The following is a 12,925-nucleotide window of genomic DNA, read 5'->3' as shown; positions in this document are numbered from 1 at the left end:
CTTCCCAAGTGGACATGCCTGTGTGGCCTTATTGTATAATGTATGTGATACAAGTCTGCTTCAGCCAAGAAGTTGTTTGTTGCCCGATGACTGAACTTCAGGGTGTGTTTCTTCCCTTCCACCCCGACTCATCCATCTCCCACCTCATGGCTTTGCAACCAGCTGGTCTGCCTGCTCTTCGTCTCTGTCGCTCCTCTCCTCTCTGACTCTCATGTTAGACACTTACTTCTAGACCTAATTCAGTTCCCTGTTCCTCTGAATTAGTCCCAGATTATCCCCTTTCACCATTTTTTAATTTTACACTTTATTGATTGATATTTTCAGGGTTTTTTTTGTTTGTTTTTTTAGAGAGAGAGCACACAAGTGGGGGAGAGGTGCAGAGGGAGAGAAAGAAAATGTCAAGCAGACTCCATGCTGAGCATGGAGTGCTCATGCATGGCTTGATCCCACAACCGTGAGATCATGACCTGAGCTGAAATCAAGAGTTGGACACTCAACTGACTAAGCCACACAGGCACCTCTGCCTTTCACCATTTTATTTGGGAAGCCCAACAAATTAATTCACTACCCATACATAAATTTTTATTTTCTGTGGGTTTTTTTGGAAACCATTCTTTTTTTTTTTTTTTTTCAACGTTTATTTATTTTTGGGACAGAGAGAGACAGAGCATGAACTGGGGAGGGGCAGAGAGAGAGGGAGACACAGAATCTGAAACAGGCTCCAGGCTCCGAGCCACCAGCCCAGAGCCTGATGCAGGGCTCGAACCCACGGACCGCGAGATCGTGACCTGGCTGAAGTCGGATGCTTAACCGACTGCGCCACCCAGGCGCCCCAACCATTCTTTTTTTAATGTGTATTTATTTTTGAGAGAGAGAGAAAGCGAGCATGTGAGCCAGGGAGGGGCAGAGAGAGGGAGACAGAGGATTCAAAGTAGGCTCCGTGCTGACAGCACATAGCCTGATGTGAAGCTTGAACTCAGAAACCGTGAGATAGTGACCTGAACTGAAGTCAGATGCTTAACTGACTGAGCCACTCAGGGACCCTCTGTGTTTTTTAATTAAAATATTTAGAAGCACTAGGTGTGGAACCTGCTTAAGATTCTGTCCCTCCCCCTGCCCCTCCTCTGTTCGCCCTCTCTCTCTCTCTCAAAAAAGAAAAAAAAAGAAAGAAAGAAAATATTTAAATTTATTTCATTCTAAGTTTTTAGGAGATACTGGATTAAAATTATGGTTCTGATCTGTTTCAAAAGCAGAAGTTAGACACAAAAGCTAGATTAATGCCTTTTGTAAAGGAAATTATGAAATCCATGGGTCACTACTATTTCTGCTGTTCCAATTTAGAGCTAAGGAGGTTCTTGTAAAGCTGCCTAGACAGTTAAGTTTGGGGGGGTGAGAACTGTTATTCCCTTCCCCTTCCCCCATAAATGTATGTAGGCATGAGTGTCACCTTTGCTCTGGGAGAGGGTAGCTTCTGGAACACTTACTGACATAGAGCAATACAGACCACAAAAGAGGGGAAGGCCCACTAGAGCACATTAATGGAAGTAGATTATTTTTTAGATAATCAAAATGTGAATATGTCAAGTTTGGTGTTCATTGAAGTTTTATTGTACAAGTGATAAATTCATAAACAGTAAATGAAATTGTGACTTGGGAGATAAGATGGTGAGGTTGGGTCTTAACAAATCAGTTTGTCTTTCTTGGATACAGTGGAAATTTGACCCGACCCCAAAAGTAAGGGGAAGTTAAGTAGTTCCTGATCTCGTTTTTGCACGGTTGGTTGACCTACGTAAGAGGAGCCTATCTTTCTCATGGTATCAGTTGCCTGCTGTGTCTTGTCACAGTTTGAAAGTAGATCATGCCAAGTTCTTATCAACACTGAGCATCCCATGGGTGAGCCCTGTCACTACCTTCTGAGTACCTCTAGTCAAGGCTGGTACGGTTTGGTGCAGCAGTATTCATTTTGAACCTTAATGGTAGAACAGAGAGAGAAAATCCTTTGCCAGCAGGTCTCATTCCTGTAAGTGTTGAAATGGTTTCTTCCTTGATTTAGCCTAGGGAATTGCGTCATTGTTCAACAACTTCTAGCTTTTCGCTAGAGTCCAGTAAATGCATGTTAATGTGGTGTTTGTTTTCCCCACAAAATAAGGACCATTGTGTCATGTGGGCACAGAGTTGAGTCAAGAAATAGTTGTGACCCTGAACCTGCTACTGTGATTTCAGGTCCAACCTCCAGTTCTAAGCACTGACTAGCTAATTGGTAAGACATGGAACAGCAAGACCCAAAATAATCATAATTAGCTTTGAAATCTAAGAGTTTTGAAAGTGCTCCAGCTTTTACTGCATCAAGTTGTCCTTCACCATCTGGGGCTGTAAAACACACACACACACACACACACACACACACACACACACACACACACACGCCTACACCTGTACACACCCCTTTATCCTGCCTGGGATGGTATAGTAAAGTATGCAGGTGGGTTCCTGAGCATCTTCAAGTTCCAGCCAACAAATGTCAGTTGTTTCAACCTGCCCCTGCAGATTCTGGGTCCCCAGCAAAAGGCCTTCAGTCTAGCATTGTAACCTCAACATCTTCATTCATCCTCAGCACGCCTTGCACCTGCTCTTGGGCCCTTCCTGCTGGAGACCACTCTAACACCCTTCCACCTGCTTTTGACTAAGGACACACTAATGCTTGGTGCAGGTTTCCCTGTTTTGCCAAGTCAAACCAGCTTGACTCAACTTTGTTTTCCACCTGCTCATCAAGGAGACAAGCATGCAGTGGAGCCCCTTGGGACAAATGTCTCTTCTTCAGACCCTTCCAGGCTGCCCTTTTAGGAAGGCATCCATGCAGCTTTCTCCCCACTTCATTCCTGACTTCCAGTGTGCATTTCAGCCCCTGTTGCTGCCGCCCCTTCTGGAGTTTTTTTCACTTCTTTCTCAAGTCCCTTTTCTTTTTTCTTTTTGTTTCTCCTGTCTCTGTGTGTATCTGTGCACAGTGTGTGTTTACTGTCACAAAGGCACATTTTCAGACCCCTACTCCTGTGGTGACGGACACTCTGAGGGTCCCCATGGCAGGACTGGCCTTTTCCCATCAAGTGAGTCCATACTGGGAGAAGGGGATATAATCAGATGGCATCTTTTTATTTGAAAAAAATTTTAATGTGTATTTATTTTTGACAGAGAGAGTGAGCGCGATCGGGGGAGGGACAGAGAGAGAGAGGGAGACACAGAATCTGAAGCAGGCTCCAGGCTCTGAGCTGTCAGCACAGAGCCTGACACGGGGCCTGAACTCACAAATCGTGAGATCATGACCTGAGCCAACGTCGGATGCTTAACCGACTGAGCCACCCAGGTGCCTCGGCATCTTTTTATTTAAAAATTATAAATAAAGTACAGGGTATAGTTATGTAAAAGTCCCCAAGTGTTCTGGGGGTTATTTGAGGCTTGGTAATTGATTCTTAACAGGACGCAGCCATAGCACAGCAGCCCAAAATAGGATTTCTCGTTTGCCCATCCTCTGCCATTGATGTAAAAAATACATGGAGTTATTTATATCTTATTTCCAAATAAACAATCCAAGAGTGTCATTCTTTCTTTTTCAATATAAATAGGAACCCTCCCATTCCGAGGGGTGATAGAGGGTGTGATTAGAGAAGATGCCTTCTGTTTCAAAGGGACCTCAAGGACAAAGGAGAAAATAGAATGACCTGGGAGAAACCAATGACTGGCTGCAGGTTCTGCCTGGGCTCATATTCCACAATCTGCTGGGCCGGAAACCTACTAAACAGCTGAGTCCCTGGGAAAAGGGAGCAGGGAACTCATTTGAGGCCTTTGAAAGGCTGCAGGCCTGGGAATCTCAATCCCACTGCAAACAAGTCTGTTTTCTTAGCTAAAAAGTGATGGCCTGGTCTATCTTTAACCCTTATGTCAGGCCCCCTGCACTGTGAGGATGTGGGCTGGGATCTATTCCTTATTTCTCCACGATCTTCATCATTAGTCATACTCTAGGATTGCCTCGTTTTTCCTCCTCCTTTCCTCTGCCCCTCTTTGTTTTTTCTCTTGCTTAGCTCTCAAGCTCTCGCCTTTCCTATCAGCCTGCTGCCCTGGGCGTTGGATCAGCTGACCTGGCTTACCCAGTAGTGTTTGCTGCTGGCTTAAATGCCACACACCCTCACCAGGTATTTTTCAAGATGGGGAAGACCCTGGGGGTTCCTGTGCTACCTCCCCTGCCCTGAGGCAGTTGAGGGGCCTCTTGAGACCCCAGTGTTATTCTAAGTGCTCTGAAGCAAAGCTCGTCTGTAACTTTAGAGGACCAGAGGTGACTCCGAGATGAAGGGCCTCCGAGAGTTCCGAAAGGAAAGAAGGGCTTCTAGTGTTTTCTCCCTCTCTTTCCTTTCCTCTGTACTCCTTACCATGCATGTCTCCCCTTAGCGGAGTCCCAGAGAGGACACAGATCCAAGGTTTCCCGCCCACTTGGTGGCAGCATTGGTGGTGGAAAAGCTCAAAAGCAGCTACCATGATGCTAGGACTGGATCCCCTTCTGCCTGACACTGCCATTATTCGCTGTATTTTTCCATTTCCCCCCAAAGCTCATGGTTCCTGGGAAGGAAGGTGGGGTACCCCTCGCTCCCAACCAGCCTGCACACGGTGCTCAGGCCGACCAGGAGAGATTGGCGACCTACACCCCTTCTGATGGGGCCCGCTGTGCTGCCACACCTTCTAGCAGGTGGGTTCACATGTTGATTGCTCAGGTCAGCAGGGGCCCATCCCCCCCAACACACGTGCTTATCCGTTGTCAGTAAGAGTAGCTTTCACCATTGCCTCGGGCTTGACATTTATGCCCCAAATGTGGAACTCTTAAAGTTCTCAACATATTGCAGCTGGTATGTAAGGAAGCTGCCCTGGGTTTGCTGTTACAGCCAACAACAGGGGCCTAGTTCTTAGCACCTTCATCCACTGAAGGGACCTTTCAGATATGTTTTTTATTTTACCCCAAGATTTATTCCCTTGGGGTCCACCTTCAGTGTTTCCTGAGGACCAGAGCAGGGTGTTTGCTATAATCCTGACGTTTGGGGCCATACTGTATCTATGGTGGTAGTTAGGATTGATTTTTTTTTTTTCTGTCTGCTATGTTAGTATCTCCTGGAGATTCTTTAGAAATAACTGCTTTCCTCATTAAAATTTTCTTAAAATGTTTGTCTTTTCTGATCACAGAAGTGATTAATTCTATAGATTTCAAATTAAGGAGACATTGGTTAGGTAGAACATGAAAGTTTTCATAATCCCACTCTGCACAAATCACCACTGTTACTGCTCTTTCAAAGATGAGAGGATCTCAGAGGGTTAAGTAATTTGCCAAAGAGCACTTAGCTCACAAAATGGCTGGGCGCAAGCTGAGCTCCTTGTTCCTACACTCCGAGCTCTCCCGTGGGAAGATGAGGCTGTCCTGCCCTGCCCTCCCTTGACCACAAGGCCCCAGAGATGATGATGTGGATTGCCCCACTGCATCCTAAATGAACTTTGGGATAATAGAAAAAAATTTTTGTTCATTCCCACAGTGGAGCAGTGGGAGGGAAATTATTTGAGAAGATATTTTTGTGCCACCATCAGGAAAAATACTTTCATTCCTGGTTTCCCAAACTTCCATCCTTTTATCCCTCCCCCTGTCAGATAATCAAAGGAAGATCCTGGTAGTCATTTTACACTCTAGTTTTCTGAGCCTTGACTCCTGGGGCATGTCTGGGATAGCTAGAGATAGAGGAACCTATCTCTGTAAGGTGAGGGGTTCTTAATGTTGGTTATCAAAGCTCAGGCCTTTCCTCAGTGCTGGTCTTCCTTGCTGGCTGGTGTCCAAGAGTCTGCTTAGACTGCACAGTTCTCCTCCCCACCTTGAGCCATTTCCCATGTTGGTGGGCCAGTGGCCAGTCCTATGCTGGACGGTGGGTTTATGGGGAGCCAAGTAGGCTCTGCTGTGCCAGAGTAACAACACTATCTTTCTTCTCCAGCGAGGATACTGAAACTGTATCAAACAGCAGTGAGGGCCGGGCTTCCCCCCATGATGTCTTGGAAACCATCTTTGTCCGAAAAGTGGGGGCTTTTGTCAACAAGCCCATCAACCAGGTGATTTTTCTGACACTGCCACCTGTGAGAATGTTTGAACTCTTAGGGGCAGGGCTCTTAACCTGGGGTCTGTGTGACCCCTAAAATTGTGTGTGTGTGTGTGTGTGTGTGTGTGTGAAATTTATGTGAAGAGGGTTAATAACCTGTGACACCCCTCCAGGAGAAGTTCAGAGCTGTTGTTCTGTGATCTTTTAAGCCTCCCAAAGGAGAAGGAGACTAGGCACCATTTGGTACAGACACATTGCACTGAAGTGTCAGTGCCTCAGCCTTACTCAAAATAGGAAGTTCCACCCCAGCTCTGCCAGTGCACAACCGTTGGTTGTTACTGAGTCACTGTGGGTCAGGCTTTCAAAGTTGCTTCCTGGGGTCTTGGGGAATCCTACCCCTGTTTGTGCTGTGGGTGTATGGTGGGAGGCGGAGGAGATTTGGGGTTCTCCGACAGGAACCTGAGATCAGCATGGTCAGCGTGGGTGTGCTAATCTACTGAATGTGCAGGCTTCTGGCTGCCTCTGAGGAAGCCTGTAGGCTGGGGCAGGGATGGGCAGTAACGTTTCTGTCTCTTCAGGTGACCCTGACCAGTTTGGACATACCCTTTGCCATGTTTGCTCCCAAGAATTTGGAGTTGGAGGATGCCGATCCCATGGTGAGTCCCCCTTTGATGGTAAGATGGTGTTGTGCTTATCATCTTCCTGGGTGAGTTACTGTTCCTCCACAGACCATCAGCCAGCCATGCTCTTGGTCTTAACACATTTTCAGCCATTGTTGGGTCTCTTACAAAACCCTTGATTATTAACAACAGCTTGCACCTGTGCATGGAACCAGCCCCTACCTCCACCTTATTCTGAAACAGGTGAATCCTCCAGATTCCCCAGAGACTGAATCTCCTCTCCAGGGCAGCCTGCACTCTGATGGCTCCAGTGGGGGTAGCAGTGGCAATACCCACGATGACTTTGTTATGATCGACTTCGTAAGTTACCATCACCTTTCTTGACCTTTGCTGCCATAGGGTAGATAAACCTAGAAGCATCCAGGGCCCTTGGACAGGACATCCTTCACAGGGATCAGATGGCCTGGTATAGACAGTGGGGATGGGACAGGTGGGCACTTGGCTGTGCAGTTCATATGGGGAAGCTGCCCTCATATCCTGCTTGGGGACACATTTGAAGGTCCATGAACAAGAAGGCGTTTTGTGCCATGTTATTGGTTGAAATTCAACTCTAAATGGGGATTTGCCAGGCGTATCCCTGTAGGTCCTATTCCTGCCTGATTAGATGGCCTTTTGCTAAGGAAAGGAATTTAAGGGAAGGGGACATAAACCAGGGGAGAGGGGTGTTATCACCAGAGGTAGGTTTCAGCTGCCCAGAAGACAAGGGTATCACGATTCCTCTTCCAAAGATGAGCCTGGAGGAACCGTTTCTTTGATGATTACTGGAAGGGAAGAGGGTCATTCAGAGCTTCTCTCCCCTGAGTTTCCTTTGTGATCTAAGACAAGCTAAACTGAGTCTGTCTTGTTTTCGAAGAAACCGGCTTTTTCTAAAGATGACATTCTTCCGATGGATTTGGGGACCTTCTATCGTGAATTTCAAAATCCCCCTCAGCTGAGCAGCCTCTCCATAGATATCGGGGCACAGTCCATGGCTGAGGACTTGGTATGAAAACTCCTTCCCCTGCCGTACCTCATCATCTGACCTCCTCTCCTCTTTTGATGGCCATTCCTGCTCCAAAAGCCTAGAAGTTTCTTCGTGTTACTCCCCCCACTCCCACACCTCCCATCCTCTATGTAACAGGAAAGAGACACGTTAGATCATTATGTTCTGTTGATCACACTCGAGATTTGCATTGTGTCTGGCAGTCATTATGTTGAACTTGCTTGCGCTGACTTCCTCCTCTTCCGTGCATGCGCAGCATTACTTACACATGCCTGCCTTTCGGTGCCTGATGTCTTCTGCTTGCTGCTGCCACTAAGCCACGTGGCTCCAGTAGCTCTTGCATTTGGCTGTTCAGCTTGTCAGGCAGAAGAAACGCAAGGTCCTGAGTATTGGTGTTCTTACCCTTTCCTCGGAGAGCTCCTTCCTGACTCAGCTAGTGGTTCTTGTGTTTAGCCAGATGTCCTGATACTGGCTGTAATTACCACATCTCTGCTTTGTGTATTTCCTGTGTCCGAAGGGCAGAGGCATGCCTCGGTGCCCTATGCCACTGTTGCCAGTGGACTAGGGAGACCCCTGGCCCCTGACGCCTCCACCGAGCCTGACTCCACTGAGTCACTGGGATGTCGCTGGAGGCTCTTAGTCTTGTTGCAAGAAAAGAATTCAAAGATGGACCAGACACAGTGGTTGAGCAGTGTAAGTGAAGAATTTATTGGAGGACACTCTCCAGATGTGAGAATGAGCGAGTTCAAAGGAGAGCTGTGCACTCCAGGGTTTGGGTCTCTAGTTTTTTGTTTTTTTTTTTTTTTTTAAAGTAGGCTTCAGGCCCAGTGCAGAGCCCAACACAGAGCTTGAACTCATTCCCTGGAGATCAAGACCTGAGCTGAGATCAAGAGTCAGATGTTTAACCACCTGAGCCACCCAGGCACCCCTGAGTCTCTAATCTTACAGCTGTTAACCAGGGATGGAATACTTATTACTTGGAAAGAGGATGTCTTTGGGAGCAGGGTTTTATATCTTTTCTCCCTTGGCCAGGGACTCTGGCCTTCTTTGTATTTGGCCTGTCTGGTTTGACCTGGCTTCTTGTGACTGTTTTTGGAATGCTGCCAGCCAGGATAGGCCTCTGACTCTCCCTCTAGCTGTCTCTCACTCTCCCTTTGCTGGTCTCCAGGTTTCCTGTTAAAACCTAACTAGCCACTTACTGTAATGCCACAAGATGTCAGGGTCCCTCTGCCTGAGGTGGGAATGTGTTGTGTTGACAGCAGCAAGCCCGACGAGGGTCTCAAACTCACGAACCGTGAGAGCGTGACCTGAGCCAAAGTTAGACGCTTAACCAACTGAGCCACCCAGGCGCTCCTAATGTTAAGCTTTTAACCGCACCTCATGCCTGCCAGGAAATCTCCTGTCTGTGATGATTCCGATCTTCAGATGCAAATTCATCAGTGGAGACAGAGCACCTGATTAGGGTCAAATTTTTATTAATACTTGATACTGGAGGGCAGTTAAACTTAACTCCTCAGGTTCTGTTTTCTTCTCCTGTTACTGTTTTCTCTCAACTCTCTAACTCACCCCTTCCTCAACTGATGTAAAGATACAGATTCATAGGCCTCACCACAGACCTGCTGAGTCAGAATCTCTTGGGAGCCTGATTGGGACTACCTTGTTCATGTGCCCCCAGAGGATTCTGGTGCCCAGCTCAGGCCACGAAGAAACCTCTTGTAAGCTTCAATCTGTAGCATGCTAAGCCTACTGTTTTATTCTGGTATTAGTCTAATCTGTGCCAAAGATACTTCACGTCTATTTCTCTGTGTCATCCTGTTGTTGGCATGGTCCTTTTCTAGCTCATTTAGTGTGTGGCCTGCTTGCATTCTCTAGACTGTTCTGCTAAAGCCCCTGACCCCCCACAAACCCTGCTGGACACAAGCCCTCTGTCCAGTGCCTGCCCCACTGTCCTGCATCTCCTGCTCTACCAGCCAGCACTGCTGAGCCGAGCTCTGTGCTGCACCCCTGTCTTCAGCTCAGGTGCCTGGGCTAGCTGCCTCTTCAAGACCCTACCTGAGTAAGCAGCTCTTCTCTCCCCTCCCGGTACAGGACTCACTACCAGAGAAGCTGGCTGTGCATGAGAAGAATGTCCGAGAATTTGATGCCTTTGTAGAAACTCTGCAGTAAAAGTTGGTGTCCTCAAGTACCAGCAGCATCCCCTTTTTGTGGTCCCAGGAGCCAGAGCCTCCCTCTCATCAGCTGCTCCCATCCCTCATCTTGCTCCAGGTGGAGGAAAGGCTGGTTTCGCCCATGGGGACCCAGAAGTCTCTGTTCTTGCACCTCCTGGAGACTCCGTGGCGGCAGTCAAGCCCAGTGATAGCATTTGAGAGGACTCACCCCCTGGTCTTGAAGATTGGAAGATGCTTTTTAACAAAAGGGCCCTCGGGGTCGTCTGCTCACACCGCCCATCAGCAACTGCTTCACAAAGGCTGTCATCCTGTTCTTCCTGCCCACCCCTTGCCCTGGGTCCACCCTGCAGCTGGCCCCTTGTCCACCTGCCGTTACTGTCAACCACTTGACATTCCAACTGGTGGCCCAGAGCCTGGTGTGGAGGCAGAAAGAAGAAGGAGACAGTACCGGGAGGAAGAAGGAAGGCCTCCTTCAGTCTCTTTTTTTCTTTTCTTTTTTTTTTTTTTTTTTTTTTCGTCCTTTTTGGTTTGGTGTCTTCTCTCCCTCTCTCCGCCCCTGTGCCTATACTTTTGGCAATATGACAGGCCTCCTGCCCAAGGTGGCGAGAACTCCAAAGTCAGCCATTCCCACCCTTGAGGGTTGTGCTAGCCCATCCCTCAGCAGAGGGTCGAGCAGCCCTGGTGGCTGCCTGTGCAGCTCCTCAGCTCCATGGAAACAAGAATCTTGTGTCTCCAGGATTCTGTCATTGGGAGTCACAGCAAAAGTTTTTCTCTCCTTTTCCCCCCTGTTGCTGCTCCTTGGTTAAAAAACATGGTAAATATTTATTACTTTCAGAGAAATCAGATATTTTATAGAGAAAATATGTTTGAGGTTAGGATGTTTTCACTTGGGGAAGGTGGAGGGCCTCTTCCTGGAGTAGGGCCTCCTCCTGTGGAGGTTTCTCAGGTTCTGGGTTGCTGCTGTGAGGGTCTTACTTCCTATTTACACAAGGTGGGATCCAAGAATAGGACTGGCTGGGGGCGACAGAACCTCCCAGAATTGCTGCACTTGAACTGACGACAGGCTTTACCTTTGACTCCTACATATGCCTGGTGAGAGTCTTGAATCTCTCCCAGCTCCTGCAGAGTAACTGACTCCATTCTGGCAGCCCAGGAAATCTTGGGTGCTAAATGTGTACAACTCTGTGTGTACAACTCGCCAGAGTTGTACCATGCACATACAGTGCATTGTATGTGCCCCGCTGTGGCCATGGGGAAGGCTGGAGGGGCCCCTCCTTCTGGGGGCACTTGTTCCTGTTTCTCAGGGCTGGGTTATGGGCCTTTTCCTCCTTCCTCCTGGGCCTGGCCACCACCTTTCTTTAATCCCAGGGTCTGCACACCACCCTGAGGTTTCCTGGCTGGATTGGTTCCTTGTTGAGAAACCAAAGCTAGGCATATGACTGACTTAACCTTTTAGGTATCGTTACTTGAGTAAGTCAAGTGCCTAGCCTCACCCACCTACCATCTGTCCTTCTCCCAGCCTAACTGGCAGTCCTGGCCAAGGAAAACAAGGCCCACCCCTTTCCTCCTGGCCCACCTGGGCTATTCATTGGCAGCAGCTGTTCTGCAATGGAGCAGGTGGTCCTTAACTGCTTGTTAGTAAATGCATGTGACACTGGTCCCACCTACAAGACTGAGCTCTGAGGGCTGGAGTGGGCTCTGATGCCATCTCAGGCAGTTGGAGCCCTTCTGCCCCTGTTGCATGCATTCTGCTGCCACAAAGAAATGTTCCCAGCAGTGGTGTACAAATGGCCCTCCTATCTGGGCCAGTGTGCACCCATGGCCTGCTAAACCAATCCAGACTTACTCCCAAGGCCCCAGTGCTGAGAAGGGTGAAGCCCTGGTAAGCTATCGATTGCCCATGCCCTCAGCCCCATCCTGCCACAATGTCTCAGCCACTGTCCTCCTCCTGAGGCTGAGCACTGAACGGCCTGTTAGCTGTTTTCCTCTTTGGCTCCTAATTGTTGGCCTTTGCAGGCAGCAGCCTTTCCTTTAGGACCCCCATCAGTGAAAGGCCAGGGAAGCTGAGACCTGAGCTGAGCCTGGGAGGAGCAGAGCAACTGTCAAGGCTGGCCCTTGCCCCTCAGCCCCATACAGTGACAGGGATGAGCCCTAGACTGACTCCTGCAGCACCCCCTGGGACAGGGCTGGGACCCGTCACTCATCTCCAGGTGACAGAGTCCCTCCCCTGCCTCCATCCCACCTTGTTTGGAAATATTGAGCTATACTTTAAAATGTATTCAAGAAATTTCCAATAAATTTTTTCTGTACTTTACAGCCTCCTGTCCTACAAGTTTTGTAAAAAGATAACCCACCCCATCCCACTTCTGTGAGGATCCTGGTCCCTGACGGGCCCCCTCCATGGAAGTGGGGGAAGAGCAGTAGATATGAAGTGCAGAGTGGCTTTGGAGTCAGGCAGGCTGTTTTGTCTTGGGGTTTGGCCACCAAGCAGCTGTGCAACCTTGGGGCCAATCAGGAAACTGCTTGGAGTTTCATTTTCCTTGGCTGTACTGTTCCCATTTTGAGGGCTTATCTGTGAATAGTCAGGTAACGTGCATGAAGTTGACATGCATATGAAGTGTGGCCATGGCATCATCATCAGCTCTTTCTTGCCCCCTACACAGCCCAGCGCAGCCCAGCACTCAGCCTGGAGGCTCAGAGTGAGAAACAGCTGGCAGGTCTCCGCCATGTTTCCAGTGGAAGCAGACAGGGAATGTGGGGCTTCCCAAGCTGCCCAGTATCTGTTTGCTGATCTAGGAGGAGTTGTGGCTGAGCAAACCAGACAGGGGAAGGGGTTGAATGAAATATAGGGAAGTCAAGGGCCCGTCAAGTTTGTTGAGCTGCTCCGATCTGACAGCTTGAGCGAGGCCCTGTTGTGGTCTCTAAGGAGCCATGACAAGTAGAAGAACCCCGCGGACATTATTCCTGCCTGGCCCCCTG

The 12,925-nt window shown here is 48.6% G+C and overlaps 1 protein-coding gene across 9 annotated transcripts in view; it reads left to right on the top strand.

Annotated features, from left to right (window-relative positions):
- ATG13 (autophagy related 13) overlaps window positions 1-12,262 on the top strand; it is a 58,074-nt gene extending 45,812 nt beyond the window's left edge. For 3 of the 9 annotated variants that reach the window (XM_040495289.1, XM_040495291.1, XM_040495292.1), the window contains 8 exons: window positions 3,006-3,104; window positions 4,077-4,187; window positions 4,599-4,735; window positions 6,015-6,129; window positions 6,695-6,772; window positions 6,980-7,096; window positions 7,650-7,778; window positions 9,867-12,262. In XM_040495289.1, the coding sequence (XP_040351223.1) occupies window positions 3,006-3,104; window positions 4,077-4,187; window positions 4,599-4,735; window positions 6,015-6,129; window positions 6,695-6,772; window positions 6,980-7,096; window positions 7,650-7,778; window positions 9,867-9,944 (864 nt within the window). In that variant the 3' untranslated portion in view covers window positions 9,945-12,262. The remainder of the gene's footprint in view (window positions 1-3,005; window positions 3,105-4,076; window positions 4,188-4,598; window positions 4,736-6,014; window positions 6,130-6,694; window positions 6,773-6,979; window positions 7,097-7,649; window positions 7,779-9,866) is intronic. The other 6 variants (XM_040495294.1, XM_040495293.1, XM_040495296.1 and 3 more) reach the window with 6 other exon arrangements.
- The last annotated feature ends 663 nt before the right edge of the window (window positions 12,263-12,925 follow it).

This window comes from Herpailurus yagouaroundi, unplaced genomic scaffold (assembly GCF_014898765.1).
Source record: "Herpailurus yagouaroundi ecotype Mexico unplaced genomic scaffold, PumYag 187, whole genome shotgun sequence".
Lineage (NCBI taxonomy): Eukaryota > Metazoa > Chordata > Mammalia > Carnivora > Felidae > Herpailurus > Herpailurus yagouaroundi.
This window is presented reverse-complemented; position numbering and strand designations above follow the sequence as displayed.